The sequence below is a fragment of the Chelonoidis abingdonii genome, chromosome 2 (genome assembly GCF_003597395.2).
Source record: "Chelonoidis abingdonii isolate Lonesome George chromosome 2, CheloAbing_2.0, whole genome shotgun sequence".
Taxonomy (NCBI): Eukaryota; Metazoa; Chordata; order Testudines; family Testudinidae; genus Chelonoidis; species Chelonoidis abingdonii.
The window spans coordinates 79,635,464-79,658,685 of NC_133770.1; the positions used below are offsets into that span (position 1 = coordinate 79,635,464).

At 40.4% G+C, this 23,222-nt stretch overlaps 1 protein-coding gene across 2 annotated transcripts in view; it reads right to left on the reverse strand.

Moving 5' to 3' along the window:
- Positions 1-23,222, reverse strand: part of OSBPL10 (oxysterol binding protein like 10) — a 184,323-nt gene that overhangs the window by 48,950 nt on the left and 112,151 nt on the right. For both annotated transcript variants that reach the window (XM_075062483.1, XM_075062484.1), the window contains exon 6: positions 19,902-20,053. In XM_075062483.1, coding sequence (XP_074918584.1) covers positions 19,902-20,053 — 152 coding nt within the window. The remainder of the gene's footprint in view (positions 1-19,901; positions 20,054-23,222) is intronic.

Sequence of the window (23,222 nt, forward strand, 5' to 3'; positions counted from 1 at the left end):
AGATAGAAAAGATCCCCTCTCATAGCTGAGAGCCAGACAAAGATACAGACCAAAAAAATTCCCTCCCCTGAGCTTTGAAAAATCCGGTTTCCTGATTGGTCCTCTGGTCAGGTGTTTGGTTCCCTTTGTTAACCCTTTACAGGTAAAAGAAACATTAACCCTTAGCTATCTGTTTATGACATAGCCAATGGTAGATTTTCTATAAGAGGAAAAACCTCGTTAAGCCTCTACTCCACTACAAAAATCTCTCAACAAGTCTGGATTTTTCAAATTCTGATGACAGTCTCATAACTGAATTTTTAGGCGGTTAGTTCTTTTGGAGTAATCAGTTTCAGGACCAAGTTTTCAAACATGGACTTCCAAACTGTACAGGCAAATGTCTTTAGAATAAGTTGGATAACTGTACGATGAACCATGACAGGGGGCTTCACTTTTTTTTTGGCAGATCAATATGATAACAAAATAAGGGCAATGCACATTTAAGGCTATATATGCTGAGGCTTCATATTAAAGTAAGGAGACAATTGTCACTGCTATACTTGGACCACTATCTTCAGTTCTTCTAGGTACTACTTTACTGGAAAAATACAGACAAACTAGAGGAAATTCCAAGGAGGATATAAAATGATTGAGGGGGCTGAAGGACTGACTTCTGAGGTGAGACTGAAGAGCTAAATATGTACGGTTTAGCCTAGTAGCAAGTGAGGAAAGGAAAGAAGAACAAATATTTAAAGAGTATAAATGGTAAGTATGAAAAAAAATTAGTATGGCACAAGGCAATATAACCAGGAGCAATGGGATGAAACTAACAGAAGAAAAGTTTAGGTTAATGATCATGATTTCTTGACAGTAAAATATATTAGGATTTTAAGTAATCTCCCAAGGGAAGTAGACTCAAGGGATGAGGCTTCCACATTTAAAACTAGACTGGGAAATGCACTAGACTATATATTGTAGTGAACACTTATGCATGGAGAACAATGGACTAAATTACTCACAGGTTTTGTCTACAGTGGGAAATGATATCTTGTTTAATTACAATGTTAAACACAATTTAGCATTCAGTGTAGGCAAGGACTGCCATGTTTAATGATGAGTCAACTGGTCATAGATAGCCTCAACCAGTAAACCTTAAATTCGATGTAGGCAAATAGTCTTTTGCATCTCTAATTTTTCATTCTGAATTTCATTCTGTTCACAATAAAGGTTTGCCAGCAGGGTTCATCACTTGCATATGTGACAGCGATTAAAACTCACAGGCCAGATTCTTGGCTGGAAGTCCACAGAGCTATGCCAATTTACATTCGCTGAGAAATTAGTCCCATACATTAGTCACCACTGTTAGTGCCAGAATTAGATTCCTTTTTCTACAGTAGGTAATATTAACAGCACCTTTAGACATATCGATTAACAATGAACCATTACTTCTCAGTGGGTTTGTCACTAATTGCATATGCATCTCTGTGAGTGACTTGTCAGCTTCTTATCTTGTCTGTATTTATACCTTCCAATCATTTAAACATATTCGTTACCAACTGCAGCATGTGCATGATAAGATAATATCCATCAATGCACTGTACCCTTATTGACAGTGAGCTGAATGAGCTAACCTATCATTCGAGTCTCAGGTGTAGCTTGTTCAGAAAGATCCATTTAGTAAATGGTCTTATGTAGGAACTAGCTTGTCAGTGGGTGCTAAAGGAAAAAAAAATCCAGAAAGACTAATCACAAACTGAAATTATTTCTCAAAATAAAAAAAATCTGAGTATAAAGACAGTGTCCTTCACCTCAAATCCATCTTACAGCCACAAGTTACAGTAAGTATTACTAACACCATCAAGGGAGTTCAACTCTCCTACCAGGGTAGAAACTATTTAAATCACTAATTTTAAACATGATTTAAATCAGCAAACAGAAAACCTTAATCTAAATGATTAATTTTAATCACCTGTTGCATTTATACTTTTTAGTTACTTTCCTAAAGAAAGGTTGATTCTCACTGGTAGGTAACCATTAAAACATGTTGATTTGCAACCAAATATACTCTTTACACTAAATTTATGCTTCTTTTTGTTAACCAGGACACACTATATCTATACACATTTATTTAACAAATTAGATAGCTAAATTTTACTCTTTTTTAGTATCTTTGAAAATCGTGACTGATGCATTTCTTATTTACTGGATGATAGTTTTAACCTATGATTTGTGTCAAGCTCCATTTGGAGAGAAATTCAAATCAATTAAAAATGCACAAAACCAAACTTTTTTAATTACATAAAATGACCTTAAGTGTGCTGGATGCATAAGAAAAAAGTTTATCAGAACAGATTTTGCATAAAAATCACTGACTTATTACAGAGTTTATATGTTTATCTGAACTCTTTATCTGTAGTTAGTAAATTGAACTGATTGTTTCTGGTCACCACGTCCTTCAAGCTCTAGAACTAGTAGCGCTCATCCTCTTACATCTAAAATACATCTAAATACTGATTTTTTATTTTTTTGGTATTTCTCCACTGTCTCCTACTCTGAAAGTGCTTCTACCCTTTAGCAGACACACAAGTTTCACCTTATTCAAAGTTGTGGTCAGCAGAATCTTGTGGGATATAATGAGTCTCTCACATAAGCCTCTTTCATCTCAACAGAATTTCAAGTAAAATGGAACATAACACTCTTCTAAAATTAATGATAGCAGATTAGAGAAAGAAGAAAGGGAAGGAGTGGGAAGAACAGCGCTACAGGAAACTCAAACCAATTACTCCAAGCTTCAACAGTGACCTCCATCATGCTGCAGCCCTGCTGGGCTCCTCTCCTTGGTAACTTTTTGATCTGCCACTGGAAGGCAGAAAGAAACGAGCAGACTAGGGTAAAATTTTCAACATTGTCTGCATGATTTAGGAGCCTAAATCTCACTTTCAACAGCAACTTGGTCACATAGTTTCAATGAGACATTGACTCTCAAGTGCCCAGGTCACTTTTGAAAAAGGGACTCTGGAACTTTTACCATCATGGGTAAGGTGGCGAGTCTTTCACAGAGGTCACGGAAGTCATGGATTCCATGAATTTCCGGGACCTCCGTGACTTCCACAGCTGCAGCGGCTGGTGTGGCTGACCCCAGTGCGACCGGAGCAGCTGGAGCAGTCCTGGGGCCAGCGGCACCAGCTACTGCTCTGGCTGGCCCAAGCAACTGGTCCCAGGCATTGCCCTGGAACAGCAGACTGGGAGCCATAGCGGGGCCGTGGGCCACCCCCCGCCTGGACGAGGAGCGGGAACAGTGGTGGGGCCCCAGGCCATCCTCCACCTGCTGTGGTGATGGCGGGACCCCAGGCCACCCTTCTCAAGGAGCGGCAGCAGCCGGGCCGTGGACCACTACCCCCCCACCCCAGGAGCAGCAGCACCACCACGGGCCGCTCCCCTCCTGCAGGAGCAGCAGCAGCTGGGTCCCGGGCCACCCCCCCACCCCCAGGAGCAGCAGTGACCACCGGAGTACCCTGCCCAGTAGCAGCATCCACTGGAGCACTCCCCCCGACCCCCAGCACCTAAGATTTAGGCACGGATATTTTTAGTAAAAGTCTCAGACAGGTCACTGGCCATGACATTTTCGTTATTGCCCGTGACCTGTCTGTGATTTTTACTAAAAATACCCATGCCCAAATCGTAGCCTTAATCATGGGCTTATGGAGGCTACAGGTCTAGAGCAATGTTTACACAGCCCTCACATCCTGCCTTACCAAAAAAAGATCTCCTAAATGAGGCAGTGGAGTAAGGTAGATGACTCAAATGATATATTTAAAACTCCAGTGATATCCAGGGGCTGATTGTCCATATCACTACATACTACATTTGCCATACCCAATAGGGGAGCAATTTTTCAACAGAAAGATTATTTTTCAAAACTAAATATTAAAAAAACTCCCGTAAGAGTTTCTTTATACATTTTGTTTCAAGAGTTTAATCATGCTAGGCTTGCTGTAGGAGAGTCAAAATTAAAACTTGACCTTTTAAAAAAATGGTTAATATTAAGCAGCCAACAGACTAACTGGGCTGGGGGAAATTGCAATTAAAAAAATTAAGTTACTATTTACAAAGAATGGAGGTATGGAATCTGTACCTGGAATCTTGGTTAAAGACAGAAAATCTGATTTTCCTTTTACTTATACCAAAGTAAATTAGAAGTCCACTGGAGGATTCACACAGGCATAAGAAGAACCAGGTCCAACTTGAGCATATGAAAATATTCATGAATTCAAATTACTGAAATTCCTGAAAATATAGGTTTTTAGCTTCTTATAATTGCTTTTATTCAGTTCTGATAAATATGACTTGTCTCCAAATACAAACATTTTTCTATTTAAATAAAATTCTTTACCAAATTTTCTAGGCATCTAGCATTACTTTTTCCACTAAAACTAAAACTGTAACTCTAGGTTCATTTTGGGAGAATGAACAAGCCATGACATTGTCACAAGATAACAGTTTATTTTTTTCAGATATTCTAATGACTGAAACTCCACCCAAAGGATTATTTCCTTAAGTTCATTTCCAGCCAAATACAGGTGATCATTTTATTTTTGATACTTCTACATTATAGTGTAACATTTGAGAGAATTTCCCTGTACATCCACAAGCTGCAAACGATCTTGCAAGACTCTCGAATTGGAAATCTGAACTATAAAACAGCAGGCGTATTCCCTCAATCAAGGCTAACCAGATGCAAGGTTCAGTCTGGTTACTTCTCTCAGCCTACCAATGTTATCTACGACTTGTCTGGGTTAGACTTCTACCGGCCATTATCCAGGCCGCACTCTTGCCCATTCTTGTGCCAGAATTCCTTTCCATCACTATTGCATTTTGTGTTGCTATTATTTCTATAAAGATGAAGTGGCAAAAAGGATAATCTTGTACATTTCACTGCTTCTTTGCCACTTGTATTTGAAAAAGCAGGAGATGTAAAATTAGGATATTGCTTAATCTAAACTCTAATATGCAAAAATGCTTCAGTATTGTATGCCCTTAAGAACTCAATACAAACATTTTTTAATCAGAGTTGCCATCAAAAAAGGAGGAATAAAGGCAGCAGCAGCAGCGATAATAAAATGATCAAAGAGAAAATCCCTACAGGCTTGTCCTAAAAGAAAGAATGAAAGACCTTAGAGACGAATGCACATTGTTTATTATGAAAGTTTATTTTATGCTAATCTAGACAAACAAGAAAATTAATACAATAACACGCAACAGATATGTTGTAAAAATGTATTTTCTAAGATGACACAGCCACTAGCAAAGAAAACAAATCTCCTTCTAAATGTGGACAGATTTGCTTTGAGAGTCAAATTTTTAAATGTAGATGCCCATAAAAAACAGCAGCTGGAGTTCTTGGAAATGAAAAACAGTTACTCAGACCATATAAAAGCAAACATAGTATATCAGTATAGCAAGGCCAGCATAAAAGCAATCCATGTCTTACTTGAATAAGCCCTTGTCAGTGGTGAAATCCCCAAAGCTCTAACATTTTGTTTGTTTGTTTTACCTGAGGAATACTGATGAAGAAAGAACGGTAACCTGCTCAGTCTCCAGAGTGAACGGCAGTCATTTCTTATGAGGATGCGCTTCCTTTAGCTAGTCACAAATCACTGCTTCCACAGTTTTCATGACCCACAGAAGCAAGACAAGTAAAGAGCTTCATAAATATCCAAGAAAAGATTTCTACCCTTTCTAGGTTAAGTTAAAACCTGCACTGGCATGTTCATGGGTTGCCTGTTATAGTTCTAGAAAGTCCCCTTGCATAGCAAGCTCGTCCTTGTCTGTAATACCACAGGTGTAAAAGCAGGAAATGAATTGAAACAACCATCTTTGATACTGAAGGTGTAATAGGGTCTTGAGAAAGAGTGAGTACAACAGAATTTGGACCGATGCAGTGCCTTTTATAGTGAAGATTTCACGAAGTGCTTTATAGTAAACTAGATGCAGATGAGATAGTGTTTTAGGTAAGCACCACAGCTCTCAGCAACAGGCATGAGCAGCAGAACCCATTTTATTTCAAGGGAAAGTGTTAGCCAGAACACGAGAGTTTCCCCATCAACTTCACATCTGGATAACCTCCAGAAATAGGCAGAAGGTATTTTTATTGTCTCATCCGAAATAAGCTCTTTGGATCAGGAAGTCTTTCATACCTTTGTATGGCTATTGGCAGTATTTTTCAGTCTTGATTTATTAGAATGGAGAAGTCTAATAAGTTTCCCATTGATCTCTGAGAGGAGGGGCTCCTTGGTGAGGTTGGTGGAAAGGCTCCTACCTCCATTCATATTTAATCCCAGTGCTCAGGGTGGATTTATGCCACCCTGTTAAACCCCTACCACTGCCTGAGGAGAGGGAGGAAAAGAGGGAAAATGATTGACTCATCCAAGACAACTGTCACACATGGAACTGTACAAAATGTTGGCGCTATGGGGGTAATGTAACAGGGGAATAGCCACGGGTGGGTGTGGGTGTGCTGTGGTCCACTCATTTCACTTCTAGGACCACCCAAATTGGAGCCAGAGCCCCCCAAATCCACAGGCTGGGACTTCCAACCCTGACTCTGGGTCTGTCCACCTGCCACGTCTCTCTCTGGCCAGTGCCACGTGCTGCTGCCCCAGTGGGTCTCCCACCTCAGTTCTGGCCCCACCCAGGCCCACCCCCACAAGGCACAGTCTCGGTGTGAGTGAGTCATTCCAGGTGGGGGGGTTGTGGGGGCAGAGCTAATGAGGTGCAGGAGACTGGGGCAGCAGCACACAGCCCTGGCAGCAGAGGGATGCACCTGGCTGGACGCCAAGCCGGGGTCAGGATGGGTGGGCAGAGCTTGAGCCCCGGTGGGTCTCTTTCTGCACCTCGTAGCCTGTGTGCACCAGACAGCCTCATCTTCTGGTGCCTGAGCTGTAAGGGCCAGCTGAAGAGGGTGTGGGGAGGCAGGCCCCCCATCACTCCTGCCCCCTCCCTTCGTTGGCCACCCACCCGAAAATTGGGACCCACCCAGTCTTCCTGTCCTAGCTACACCACTGTAGTGTACTACGTAGTGAAACATGGTAATTTTCACTTTGCCAATTTGGCAAACCCAATAATTCAAGTTAAGACACCAAACACCTGATTTTTCAGAGTACTTAGAATTATACAGCACTTCGTACATTCAAAGACCAACTCCCACTGCGTTCAGTTGCAGCTCTGAGCGCTCAGCCAACAATTCCGCAGATCAGACCCTAGTGTCTGGTATCAGAAAACAAGGAGAACACAGTTATTGACCACCTATAAAAAGTTTGGTTTACGTGACTTGCCCAGCATCACGCAGTAACTCTGTAGCCGAGGCAGGGATAAAATCCAGTTCTCCAGGGCAGTATTCAGCTGCCTTAACTATGAGACCACTCCTCCTCTTCCTGAAATCCCCTGCTTCATTCACTATTCACTTTCCAGGCTCTGCAACAAGTGAGGCAGAGATCCTACAGACAACAGCCTCCTTCAATACACAACCCTGATTCAGCCTCAGAACAGGCCCAGCATAGTCCAGTGGAAAAAATAGTATGTGATCATGTAATTTAAGACTGTATCATAATGCTTATAGACAAGGGGGATTAATTATGGTTGGACAGACAACCTTAATTCTGGCATAGCCTAACTTTTGAATGCTTGACTTTGCAACATTACTGTTCTTTAAATGTAATTGTGTGTGTAAATTCCTAGCTGGATTTTTTTAAAGCAAGCTGAAAAAAGAAATTCCATCATGTGGCATTATACTGACACCCAACTGGTCATTGGGAAGGCTGGGTCCCCCTCAGCTGGGGAGTCTCCCCTCTCTCTTACCCACAAAATGCATGAGCCGGTGATGCCAGGAGTTCTCAGCAGACTCCTCTGCACTCCACCCTATAGCAACAGATTTTCCATGCATCAGGCTGCAATACCATTTGGCCTGGCCTCCACTCCATCTGGATGGAGGCACAGGCCAAGCAAAACTGAGTGGCATTGTGAACCCATGCACCAGGTCACAACGCCCCTTACTCAAATTCAGCCCGGCTGCCTCTTCATCTGTACAGAGGGGCGTCCACGTCAAAATTTCAGTAGTGTTACAACCACACAGCCATATTGATTTCATACAGGACTACTTCAGGACTACCTGACTTCATATAGGACTACTGCTTAGAAGTGGTCAGGTCATGGCCCCTTGGGGCTCTACGGCCTGTGGAACTTTGAGTAAATGCAAAAACTCTGTGGAGCGGGGGCTGGTGGCACTTCCTCCCTTAGCCTCTCAGTTGGTGCCACTGCTCTCTTCCCCATCCCCACACAACGGCATCCTCAGGCTTCTCATCCCAGTCCCAGTCTCCTTGCCTAAAATGTCCTAGTCTCACCTCTCCAGATTCCCATCACTCCCCCCATCCCCAAACACCAACTCCCAGCCTCTTTGCCCAGCTAGAGTTTTTCAAAGAAAGATTCAACTGAATTTTGTAACATGGACAAAACAACATATTTTCCCTTAGCTTTCACTGTCAGAAACATCTGGACTGTTTGGGCTGAAATTAAAAAAAAAAAAAAAAAAAAAAAATCTTAATAGGCAGCATTGCCTATGATATACAGAGGAACATGGATGACAGCACAAAACATAAATCAATTAAGTTAATATACAACATTGAAATAAAGTTAGTGTTGGTATTTTTGTTAATTTTTCCTCAATGGGTTTTAATTTACTTTTCAAACCTTACTGTACAGGTATTATTGGATTCTTTATATTCTGTTATTTCTTACACTGATTGAATTCCACTTGCAATTATGGTATTTGGGGATGGGTATTGGTTCAGAATTGGGTTCAGACTTTTTTTAATGAAACTTCATGGCTTTTTGTCATAAGTAAAGATATTATCCTTGTAAAATATGTCACACACAGAATTTAGGGGCACCAAATAAAATTCAAAGGCTTTGGCTTAAATTTTCTCTCAGTAAAAAAAACATTTCCGTGAACAGGTTTACCAGGGATTTTGTTTGCTAGCACAGTAACTGTTGCAGAGAGCTCTAAAATCAAGATTAGTTAGATTAGTGTAAATCATTTTCTATCAGTGCTCCTGCAGCAGTTTACTGTCATTAAATTCTACTTTTAGTGTAATTGTACATTTAATCCTTAAGTATACTTTACCTGAGAATTTCCAATTGATTATCTCAGATGTCATTTTTGGGATGGTCTGATAGTGAAAGGATTAACTAGTAGAATCTTTGCCCACAGATTAATTTAGTCATTACAGCATATTACAGGCTAGGGGCATTTAATGCACTATGCAGCGCAAAAAGGATTTACTCATGTATAGTGGAAAAAGCAGAGTGCATTAAGAAATCCTCCAACGTCTGTGCTGCAGAGAGAAAAGCACCTCTCTGTAATACAGCACATGTTCCTCACAAACCTTCTGTTCTCGTTCCATTACTGGACATGTTGTTAGCATCATCTACTTCTTGTTTAGCTGATCTCAGAGTATCAAATACAAAGATTTATGTCAAGTGCAAAGCACTGAAAAGCATTCCAGAACCTTGGCAAGCCCATCGCTTAAAACACAGGTTTTCATTTCAACAGAACGTTTGTGTCCTTTGTATTTCTATTTCCTGCACCTTGATTAGCTGCTAAAATATATAAGGAGTCACCGTTTTAATATTGTTTTAAATCAATTATCTGTAGCACACTAGCACGTAGAGGCCCCAGTGGAGACTGAAGCCCTGCTGTGCCGGGCACTGTACAAACACATAATAAAGAGAGAGTGTCTGCCCAAAAGAGGTTACAGCCTAAACAGGTAAGATAGATGTCAATGCCTTATCAAAAAGGAGAATGACATACAGAATGATACCATGCACATGGGCCAGCCACCAGTTATGGCTGAAAACACTGACTGCCTACAGTCACTGCCACAATAAAAACCTGATTTGACAGAGAGATGGGATTAATGCTAAAACCTCAGACCAGCAAGAGGAAAGATGCCTAAATATAGATAATGGTGTCTCTTAGGGACAAACGTTGCTGTGCACAAAACATGGTGGAGGGTTGGAAGGTGCAGGAAGAAACAAAGACCGCACAGAGACTGTGCACTCAAAAGATGCTCGGGAGCAACTGGGGTGACATCGAAAGGATGCTTAGGATGGGTTTGAGAGTGGCCAGTGGGTACATCCCTACAGGAATCCATAGACCTAAAACTAGGATTTTCAGGTGTCCAGTTTTCAACACCCAGCATACCCCCTGCGCACGCCTATGTTTGCACATTGAAATAATTCGGGACTCTAGTCTGCCTGGTATACACAGATTTTCTATATCTTAGTTCACACTATGAATGCCAATATATTTAACTACTAATACATATCAGTACCTTTTTTCAAAGGATGATCAATATTTTAACTATTATATGAGGGATATAACCTATGGTCCACTGGAGACTGAACAGAAACTAAATTCACTGCAAGTCTAGCTTGTATTTCTGCCAAAAAAAAAAAAAAAAAAAAAGAGGTCTCTATGATAAGAGGAGTATATTCTGGTTTATTTTTATGCCAGATTTATTCTAGTCTGTTTTAAAAACAGATAATAAATTGAAATACCATCTTTTCATTTCAGCCAAAGATCTTAAAGTTGTTTACCAACTAGTGCGCAAGTCAACCCATTTCAGGACAGGGCATGAAGAATCCCTCATTCAGTTCAAACCACAAGGTGACAGTTTTGATAGACAGAATGCAATTAGCCAAAGTGGAATTTGGCTAGCACCTGTAGTCTTGCAAATAAATAAATGGTTAGGAACAGAGAATATATGAACAGAGGTTGAAAAAACTCAGCATGAACATGAGTACACAATAAACTGAAGATTCTGTTGTTCAATATTTAACCAGTACATCTAAATGATCTCTTACCAGCCACATACCCACTGTAGCTGGCTGAATACAGCTGATACCGGGTATTTGGTTAGATAATATGTTTCACTATAGTCACATAAAAAGGAGATCCTCGCTTCAAAAAAACACATCAAGAACAGAAAAAGAGAAGATGAAATGGGGAAGTTAATATCCAGGAGAATAATCCCTTTTGCAGAATTAAATATACCTAAAACTAGCTCAAACTTCACATGGAAAAAAAGTGACATAGTAAATAACAGGAAACAAATAACCATCAGTAAGCTGTCTAACATAAGGATCTCCAGATATGCAATACATTTATTTTATTAGATGAAAGGAACACAGATTTTCAATCCTCAAATTCTGGAGTCTGATAGGCTAAAAAAAAGAGCCTCCATCTAGTTACAAACTGGTACAAAATCTCAGCTCCAGAATTTAATACATCCCTCAAAAATGTTCAGTGGAGGCAGAGGATTTGGAACAAACAAAGGGAACATTCTCATCCTATAGAACTTTTATAATCAATATTCTCTTCATGAATGTCTAAAACACAAGAACACAATCTGCACGTACCACAGGTTAGTCACAGTGCTTAATGCACTGCTGGAAGGTGCTTTTATGGTTGTAAGGGTGGTATAAGAACGTATATAGACTAGAAATCCCACTGTAAGTCTCAAATGGTTTGTGCAAAGGGCTCCATGCCCATTTTTCTATAAAATCCAAGCCCACGGTCAAACAAAAGGATTGTTTGGCATTTGGGAAACACTCTACCATACATCATCAATCGTTTACCCACATTAAGAAGGTATTGTGCTTCCTAAGCATTAGACAACAATGACAATTAACAGGGCCACTACCACCAGTCAAACACATTCAGCAGCTTGAGGATGTCTCCAGAAAAGAGCTGACAGTGAAGTTGTGGTTTTATCTGTGAAAAGGGTTCCTCAGCAGTCTCTCCAGCATGACAATGAGCATCCTAGACTTTTTCAAATCACTGCTGAACACTGAAATTGAGAGGTATACACATCACACCCTTCACAAAGATCCAGGGATGGCTTTAAAAGGGGTTCATGGTTCCACCTGCACCCACAGAACTCATGAAACCAAGGGTGCAAAACCAGGCAACACGCTTCTGAGGCATAACCAGGCAAACATATACTCCTGAGGCGTGTTCGGACAGGGAGACCGTGCTGCACTCACCCTGTAGTAGCAGCTCCTGTCCTATGCGGCTGGGCCTGACTACGCACTCCAGGTATTTCTACCCGGCACATAGGGTTGCAGTGCCACTGAGATTTGGCCCAGACACCTCTCTGTCATGGTGGATGCCAGGTTGCAATGCCTAAAATAAGGAGCAGGGCCTAGCTCTGCTACATGATCAGCGCCTCCCCTCCACGTTGGGCTGTGACTAGGGTTGTGGTGCCAGGGGGTGGGAGGGTGCTGCAGATGGTGGGTGACCCCTCAGCAGTTTAGTATAGTACACCCAGTGAACCAGGAGCTTATATCTGCCCCTGCACAGGATCTTCAATCTTCTTTCCTGCATATTACCATAATGGAAATCTGAGGGATAATCAGCGGCAGATACACAGATTCTAGCAACGTGCTACATATCTACACAAAGAAAGAAGACAAAAAAGAACACTTTTGTATTTCGATTCTGTTTTTTAGGCAGGGGTGTCTACGATTCCATAATGTAACCAGCTGATTCCCTCAAGGGTAGTAATTTAAATGACTTGTTCTATTTTAAGCTACAGGTCAATTCAGATTTTGTTTAGTTGGTACATTTAATGCTGAATGTCAGCCACAAAGTTCTTTCTCCTCCCCGTGGGCATGCAATTTATCATAAAAGGAATAGATTTCTTTAACAAAACTTTAAGTATGGTCAGAGAGGAAAAATTTATTTTAATAGCACAGTAGCTCTGAAAGAGGAATCAGAGCTCTCTTTAAGGACTGTCAGAACATAGAGATGTGTCTATTCTGACAGGGATTAAAGTAACTCCAATTACTAGACTAACTGTGCCTTTAGAGACTGTGATCTCTTAATACATAAAGAATTTTTTGTTCCTTCAGAAGAAGGAGCTTAAAGAGAAATCAGCTTCCCTCAAATGACACGTGGATTCCCGAAGGATTCTGTACCACTCCCTTCTCTTCAATATCTATGAGACCATTCAGACAGATGATAAATTATGGATGCCAACATCATCAATATGCTGAGGATAACACCCAACTGCATATCTGGTTCTCAGCTGTGGTTCTGTTAAGGCTGTGCCTAGACTAGGAAAAATAGATAATGTGTTTTTAAAATCGACCTAATACATTTTAACTCTCACATTTTTAAGCATTAGTGTAGTTAGGGCTTAAGCCATTTTAAAAACACGTTGGCTGGCTGTGGTCAAGCCTATCCTCTCCCCATCTATCTCACACGACTGCCATGCTTCAGGTTAGGCCCTATTTTCTCCACTTACACTGGAAGTTTATTGTCTTAGTCCTCATCTTCAAAGCAGCAAATGAATCAGGTCCCAGATACATTAAAGAACACAGCTACGTCTACGAGTCACCAAGACAACTGGGCTACTCTGGGACAAAACAAAGTCCAGAATAAAGCCCATGAGAGCAGAGGACAAAACACTCTGGGTTAAGGGAACCCAGCTTCCAGACAAGTTTAGATTAATCCAGAACATGACCGCCTTTAGGAAACACTGTAAAATTTCCTGCTTAATAAAAAACTTTTCCATCATATCCAGAGTGACAAACACAGCTCAACTGCTTGCCTCCTCCTCCACCCACCAAACCTCCTCTGCCCCCGCCCTGAAGAAGGAAACCCTACTCCAAGCTTAGCTTCCTCTAAACTGAAAAACAAGAAGCAGGCAGAATTCCATTAAGTCCAAGAGGGACTTTGCTACTGTCATTGTATTTTATATGGAGGGCTAATTGAGATGATTGAGAAACAGGAACTGTTCTGCGCACCTTGGTGTGCACCAATGATGCAGGGCTGCCAAATCTTGCGATTTTATTATGAATTTGGCATTTTTCTGAAGCCCCAGCACTTGGAGTCCTGTGCCTACAGGAGTACTGGAACTAGCAGTGCTGCTGGTGCAGAAAGACCCCCTGACTGGAAGTAATAATAGCAACCAAATGCTTGGCTTCCAAGGTTACAGTTTTGTTCAGTGGCTTGTGGCATCCTTACTGTAGGAAGTGTTCCAATGCTCTAGGTGCTCGTGTGAGAATCTTGGCAGTCATTTAAAAAAAAAAAAAAAAAGTCTAGACTTCTTGGCTGGGGAGAAAGACTGAAAATATGAATCGCAAGGTCTCTGCAGGTTCAAAAATCAGAAGACAGATGACACCTCACATACATAATTTGTTTTAAATCTGATGATTTTTAAGCCAGTCCATGAGTTTTGGGGACCTGTTTTGTGATTTTTCAATGCTTGGTTTGGCAATGCAGTCAATACACATTCACGGATTCAGACAAAGAATTCTTGACGAATCAGAAGCAGCATTAAGTATCATACTATACAACACATACACAGTTGCTTTCATACTGTAGGCCACCATCCAAATGGAAATGAAAGGGTCAACGAATTAAAGAAAAGTGCTTGAGTCCTTCAGGCACTACCACAACATAAAACATTCATAATAGTTTAGGCCAAAACATGACTTACTTTAACACATGCCTTAGTATGAAAAATCCTTCAGATTCTAAGTATTTAGTGTAGCTCTATACTCACCCCCTTTATTGCCAAGATTATTAAAGAGGCATCTTTCCTGTAGCCAAAATACAATGAGTGATCTTTACAAAAGACCCTACAACATTTTTGCTCCACTACAACAAAGACAGCTCCAGCCAGCATAGGGAATGCAAAGTTAACCTTTATATTCAGAGTTGGACTCCCACTATTGAAGATAGATATCAATGATTATGTAAACAACAAAAGCTAATAAAATAATCCCAGCATGGATGCATTCAGCTGCTGCTTTATGAGAGAATTAGCAGGAAAAACATCTGCCAGGTGATGAGACAAAAAGACAGGAGGAAAGATGCTATTTTCAAGGTTATGAGGGGATATTACTTCAAGTGGAAAGTAAACAAAATAATTAAGATCTATTGTTAAAAAGGGACAGCATCTTTAAACTAGTAGCACCCCCATGCCACAGATGAAATTGTTAGTTCAACTGCTGAAATATGCCAAAATGTACAGGGAAAGTCACAAAAGCAGTAGCTTGGGGTATACATGTACAGTTTTTATCTTGTGCAAAACCAGACATTTTATTTTATAACTGGGTAGAAAAAGGACTCTCTCTATATATAATATTTAGAACTCAGACATCAGAATGGTTAAAACTACTTGCAAAATGATGCCCGGAGATTATTAATTAAATACGTTGCTGCATTTTATCATCCTGGTGCAGAGCCCAAGCCTCCACAAACAAAACAGCAACATTCCTATAGTTCCCTTTACCAATGTATTTTATGAATGATTAATAAATGCAAGATGCAGGCAAATTTAAAATGTATCAAAACAAAATGTAGGGAGGAGGAAAAGCATAATGGATATGGAGTCAATCAAGTGGGAACGGATATGGGGAATAACAGGGGTGGCTCCAGGCACCAGCGCAGCAAGTGCGTGCCTGGGGCGGCAACCCACGGGGGGTGGCCTGCCAGTTGCTCTGAGGGCCGCAGTCAGGCAGCCTTCTGCGGCGTTTCTGTGGGAGGTCCGCCAGTTTCGGCAGCAATTCGACGGCAAATACGAAGGCGCAGGACCGGCAGATCACTCGCAGAACTGCTGCCGAACCCACGTGACTGGCGGACCTCCTGCAGAAATGCCGCCGAAGGCTGCCTGACTGCTGTGCTTGGGGTGGCAAAAAACAGAGCTGCCCCTGGGGAATAAGATACCTTAGCCATTATGTGGTTCCACCCCAGAGGTATAAAATCCCTTGGGCAGAGTCAGGTGAGATTTGCAGCAATGACAACCCAGTAAAGAGTCTGTAAGTGAAACTGCAATCCATAATTTCATTACTCCTTAGGTCAGACTATTAATGCTCAGCATGTATTATCATATTATATATTGATATCCATATCCAAGCTGCAGCGGCTTAAAATTTGCTTTATTGAGTCAGCAGTCATGGAAGACACTGTAATAAAAAAAGGGCAGGAAGGGGAGAAGCAAGAAATCAAAAAGCACAGAGTAATTATTTTTCTCTTTAAAAATAAAAAGTTTTATCCCTTAAGCATTTCCCCAATCAAGATGAAATTGTGGTGTGCATGCTGAAGGTGGAAGGGCTATGAAAAGAAGGAATGGCAAATAGGTTTGAGGGACAAAATTGGCCAGGACTCTCATTCTTCTAACAAGAAATTTCTAATTGACAGCTATTCTTACCAGTTTTCTCTAGTACAAAACAAGTCAAAAGTCCAATGCAACAATTTACAATTTATCCAGGAGCAAGGAATACTCATGGCAACACATTTTCCCCCTCTTCTAAAAAAAAATACTTCGCTTAAGAGAATTGTCATTTACTTATCTGAAAAATAAATTACACAATTTCTAACTAAAGTGAATTTACATCATATGTTCATCTAGGTCCATTGACCTCACTGCTGGATAAAATTTGAATTACATAATCCTCTTCCAATCCTTCTCTTACCCTCCTATTAAAAGAAAAGGCAGAGAGAAACTCTATAGTAAACTGGGAATTCAGGTTTAGCCAATGCCATTTTAAATTATGCTAAATTCAGGATGGTAGGCGAATGCTGAACATATTGTTTCACTAATGGGTAAGTCAGAGACCACTGCATATTTAATTAAAGGAAAATATATTGTCAAGTTTAATCAGTTCCAACACCAGCAGAATATTAGCTTGTGAAGTATGCCCACATCATGGAGTGAAGCAGGCACACAAAATACCCAAAACCTCCACTCTGCCAGGAGTCCTGTGGCACTCAGCAGTTCTGTCCTCGAAGCAGACAGTGCTTCGGGGGAGGGCTCGCTGGGGCAGCTAACTGTTTGGATGCATCCCCCAAAGACACTCATACAGAGCCCCTTGTAGAGATCAGAGCTGTCCCTCAAAAGAACTTCCCCATATGCTCTCCGTTAAGAGAATCCCACAGGGATACAGCATCTAAGTTGGTGCAGGAAAACGCAAATGTGCTACTTGGGGTACATTTTGCTCACAATCTCTTTCAACTACGCAGATAGGGAAAAAAGTAACAAAAAAAATCACAAAAAACTCTTCAGTGAATCAGGACAACCATTTGCATTTGGAGAACCACAAGATCAAACAACAACTGGAGATATCGAACAAAACACAGAGCTCAAATGAAACCAGAATTTAGTTTAGTTCCTATCTGCCAAAGACAGAAAGCAAGTGGAACGTCAATCTGCCTCTTGCTTTTATAGCTAGAGTAACAACCATAAAATTGAAAAGCCTTCTGTCTCCATCTGCTAATGTAACTCAGTGTCTGGACTGAGATAGGAGAAATATATTTAAAGAAACTGCCAAGGCTCCAAAAGCCTACAGTTAGACCAGGAGTCAGCAACCTTTCAGCAGCGGTGTGCCGAGTCTTCACGTATACACTCTAATTTAAGGCTCTGCGTGCTGGTAATACATTTTAATGTTTTTCAGAAGTTCTCTATCTAAGCCTATAATATATAACCAAACTACTGTTATATGTAAAGTAAAAAAGGTTTTTAAAATGTTTCAGAAGCTTTACTTAAAATTAAATTAAAATGCAGATCTTATTAGTTTAGTGTGATCCTTGCCCTTGCTTTTCCTTGCTGAGTTTTCCAATGACTCGTGGCACATATTTGGATACTTTAAGCTGCACACAGGCTTCTGAGTGATCAGTTGTTAACTGGCTGGAACCCCAGATTGGCAGTTGAGGTGAGTGGAGCTGGCGGCTGGTAGGGCTGAGCAGGGCCAGAAGCCTGGACCCTGTCCGGCAGGGGGCCTGCAGTGGAACTCCAACCACAAGAAAGGTGAGTGGGGCTGCGGCGGGGACCCTGGCTGGCAAAGGGCCAGCAGTGGGAACCCCAGAGCGGCGGCGGGCTGAGCGGGTCAGCCTGCTCAGCTCTGGGGTTTCGGGGGTGGGCTGAATGTCTCCGCCCGCCCCTGCTCCGGCGTTTCAGCTGCCGGCTCCTGCCAGCTGGGGTCTCAGCCCGCTGCCAGCCTGGGGTTCCTGGCCAGCAGCGGAAACACCAGAACGGTGGTGTGCTGAGTGGCTCAGCCCGCCCCGCGTGTCATCAGAAAATCGGCTTGCATGCCACCTTTGGCATTCATGCCGTAGGTTGCCAGCTCCCGAGTTAGACCTTGTAGACATACGTACTTCAACATCCCTTGACTTACTAGCTTGTCCGCTTTGCTTTTGAAATTGAAAATGTATCACAAGCATCTACGAAGTGTGTTCTTATGACTGACGCATTCATATATATCACACTGCTGGTTCTTAAACAATTGAGTAGACAGGCAGAAATGAAGGATGATGCAACATGCATGCTACAAATAAGAGCACCCCTAGTATGTTGGGGTGTGATGGTGATGGTAAACTGACTGTCCAGCAGAGAAGCTGGGATTTTACTAGTATTTTAGCCTTTACTTTTGGGAACGTATTTTACAGGAATACAATGAGGACAGTGGTTTAAAGAAAAAAAAGGTGTTACTAAGTTCCAAGAATTTCTTAGAAATTTGGGGTCACTTGATTTTGAACAGGTTCCCTTTAATATTTTAAAAAAAACAACCTTAAGGCTGTGCATAATCCCATTTTAAAGAACGTAATTGTATAATTCCACTAAGACAATCATTACTTCTTACAGTTTAGATAAAATGAAAGTAGAAGAGCATTTCAATCTTTATGCCAAAAATTCAAGCACTGTAAACTCATTCTGAAATTCTGCATCAGAAAATGAGTTATTTAATGTGTGCTTCAGGTGTAACAAGTGTTTTTTTTTGTGAGATACATCATTATGGGTATAAGATATCCCTCTGTCAAGTACTTTGCAAAGACCTTACTCTAAAAGAGCAAGAACACATTTTTATACAAGTCATAGGACACAGTTGGCAAGCAAATGCTCCATCAATAAATTGATATCTTCTAACAGAGATCAAACACTCCTGAAAATGTCTTTGAACAATCCTAGCAGGCGCAGAGTACATTCAACTTCACCTAGCAGGATTGGTCCCTTTATCTGTAGTATAATTTTCAACTGGAATTAAGTTGGATTCCCCACACAAAGGTGAGCAGCTCTTTATATCCACACAAACATACCAAAACCACATTAGAGCTAGAAATAAGTTTACAAGTGAATATATCACTTGCCTTAAAGTGTTTGCCATGCAAATCAGCCCATCTACAGCAGGCTTGGGTACTAAAATGCTGCTATTAGATAATTTGCCAATTGCTACCATGGTACACTGTTTCATAGCAATCACTACCTAATAGCACACACTGACAATATCACTAATATCTTGACAACTTTTATACTGTGTCCTATCAATTCAGAGAGACCAATATTAGACGATTTCAAATCTACAAATCATTGTTGAAGTGTGCTGTGTTAGTGTGAAGTAAGGAGTCCTTATTCCATGAAGCGTTACAACATATACAGCACTACTCAAATCAGGTCACGATGGGCACCACTATAATGGACTCATCATAATTCTTCCATTGGAAATCAAAACAGCTCCAGGCTAAACAAAAGCATATGTAGTGCACTGATTCCTAAGTTTATCTGAAGTAATCCCACACATGCAGTAACACACACTGTAAGTGTCATACATAAATATATCTTTGTAGGTTTTTATACTGCATTTTTCTCCATACTCCACCATACATCATCGCTGTTTAACTTTACTTACTAATAAAGCCATTTAAAATACAAAATGTTTTAAAAAGTAAAAAAGGAGCACTTTAATATGAATAAAATACCTTTCAAACACGATTTGGCAAGAATGGGCAAGCTGCAAGTATCATAGGGGGTTTCTAACCTAAATGAAAAAGAAAACAATATACACAGGTCTACTGTATTTACCTCAGTATTTGGCTGTAGTGTTTGTCCATCTTGAGTTGCAGCTGGTATAACTGCCCACGTTACATTGGCACTAGCAGATGATAAAGAGCTGAAAGCACCATTTTTCAGTTCTGTGGAATGTGACTTTGGCCCATGCCATCCCAGGATGTTTTCTGTAACAGAAAACTAGAGTTAAGCCACAAGACTCATGTTCTAGACAGGATTTTAATCTCAATCTCCTAAATTCTATATATGATTTGCTACTTGTAGTTATAGTCATCTCCCTCACCCCTACCCGCATGCACGCACACACACATCTTTGCCATGGTAACAGAAAGATGCTTATATCCTGCATTTAGCAACAATTTATTTGCAATAAATTCCCTTTTTGAGGTGGATGGCTAACGTTTACCAAGAAAATTACAAAAGCTATTCAAGCCAGGAATTAATATGGGACAATTAATATAGTAAACAGGAAATTCAAGGTATTTTGATTTTTACCTTCAGCAAATACTTATGAAGCTCATTTTGTTTTCTTCTCTTCCCACTAACTGTGAAGTTGCAGCTTACATTATACCTAATCATCACAACTACACACACATTACAGAAATCTGTAACAAAGGTCCAAATTATATTTCAAATATTTATCAAATGCATTTCAGTTAAGGTCACACGTTATACATGAAAATAATGTGCAATTTAGTACAACTTTCCTAATAAAAATAAAAAAAAGTGTCAATAGTTGTCTGTGCCAATATTATTCAAAAATCTTATAATGGCCCTGAAATAAATATTCCTGAATCTGATAGAAGTAGATTTTCTCCTCGTACTAGAAATGAGTCAGTATCACAAAAAGGGGAATGCTTGATTGCTCATCTTCTGAATCAAGTCCCAACCCAAAGCCGAGTTCAGACAGCATTCATAACTTTTTTCCCCATTCCACCTGTCTGAAGCTGTTATTTTAGCCCACTACATGTCTTTTTGTTTCCCCTCTGTACTGTTAGAGGTCTTTCTATACTGGTTAGGAAACCACTTTAGCACCTGTATCAAGACCTGTATTAGAGTGCTCTTCACACTAGAAAGAGGTCAACTAAAAATGAGCTTGAACCATAAGCCTCCATCAGCACATTTCTGCCACCAGGGATATTTGAACTCTCTGGCTCTGGTGAACCTTTAGGGATAACAGTTTCCTGAACAGTTGCAAAAGCCTAGAGGACAACCTTTGTACCAGCTTACTCTCCAGTTTGTGGGATGGATTACATTGCTGTCACCCACCTCTCCATCCCAAAAACACATCAGCACTAAAAAAAGCTCATTAGCCCTCAACCAGGTTATCGCCACTCCCCAACCAAACTACACAATGGTTTATTCTGAGCAAGTCCTTATTTCTGTTTTTCTCTTGACTACACATACTTACAATCATTACAGTATGACAGTGAACGGTATTTGAATGATGCATATGGTCCCTAGTACATATAATATATTCAAAACTAAGGGCTATTCTCTTTTGCTTTGGGGATGTGAGGGTTTCATAAAAAATTGTCAATTAAGAAGCATCCATCTGGCTTAAGATTCCAAATCAGTATTGGAATATATACCTAGACTTTTAAAAAAACACTTCCAAAAGGTATATTCTACAGAATGGTTAAAATACAAAACATTAAAAAGCCATTTCTCTTGCACTTACTTGCCAAGTGAGGCCATGAAGTTTCCATATTTCCCCAGCAACATTTCAGTGACATCACAAAGCTATATAAGTCTCCTTGCTCACATTAGGAGTTTGTGATGTCATCCATTGCAGAAGAAAACCAGAAACTAACCAAGGCCTCAATGGGCAAATTAAGTATGAACATATTTTCAAAGATATTTAGATGTAAATATAAAAAGCTTGCTTGTGTTTTATTCTAAATGCACACAATAAGACACCATTCCCATTGGCCCGGGGTAAGAGTAATGTTCTTTATTGCTATATTGCTGAATCTTTCCTGGGAACTGCACCTTGATAGGGTGGGCAGGCTTATGCAGTCCAAAGACCTTATGAGTTACGCTGGTGGGAGTTTTCACTCCTTATGGGATGGGGACCAGACAATAAACAGTCCATTGGTTCTCCAGGTTGGGGGTTGAGCAACAGGCCAGTAACCTATCCTCATGAAAAAAAAATTTAAGTTTTAGAAATGCAACAATGTCAGTAAGTAGGCAGAGCCTTTTTTGTGCAGCAATCCTAAGCAACATTTGGCAGCTCAGTACAGATTCAGATGCAGCTGGAGATCTGAGTTCAGTTTGTGATCCTGGTCCTATTTTTGCTTACACTTTAAGTGATGTGGAGACAAAGCAAGGGACAATCCCACTGCTCCAAAATGAGCTCTTACAGACTAAAAGAACAACACTGAAGGGCCCTGGAGACCTGCCTGGGACAGCCACAGAGTTGCATGCCTTCAGAGTTAAAGGATAAGATTGAATGAAAAAAGTTCAGCTACAAAGTTATCAAGTCCTCTTGAGAGAATTAATGTGGCTGTAGCAATGAGTCTCTTCTTTTAATCATCTCTCAAAATAATAGTATAGCTCTCAGAGCAAAAAGGCCATGAACATGAGCAATTTGGCCAAGATATGAACAAGTTTGTGAGAGGAAGACTTGAAACTTTGTTCTAAAATAAATATTATGTTATAATGAACTCAAAATAATTACATATTCTGGCTAACCACACAAGACCAATTTTGTGTAACTGATGTGCCACATGTGCATGTCTCTATTTTTATTAGGTGACAGTGACTAATAATGTATTTATGTGTTGTCCTTCTCTCCTTGACATATGAATAGCTCATTATTGGATAACAACAAATGATAAAGAATATAGAAGAACTGTCTGACCCTTTCCTAAATAGGACTGGAAAGGGGAAGGTACCATGGAAGAGAAAGTAAATCAGCCAATCAATCCCTTAGTCTAGCCACTCTCCCATCTCTTATTTGCATATTGCAATTCATCCTATTGACCACTGTATTTACAAAGTACAGACTTTTTTTTTTTTTTAAATTAAAAGATTTTTTTTATAGCAAGTGAACATGAGAGAAAAAAGTGTCGTCTGAATGACACTGCACTTATGTAGTTTGGATCAGAACTGCAGAACCAGTTTTCTGTACAAATGTACAAACAAATTTTATGGATTTTTTTTTTAATGCATAAAAACTACTTTATTTTTAACTACATCTTTTTTGCTTCAATATAAAGCAGCAAGGCCAGAACTCACCATCTGCTCCCCTTCTTCCTTCCAAGGTCTTAAACTCTTCTACTAAAATAAAATCTTTGGGAACTACACAAGTGTGTTTTCCCCACCTGTCCCAAG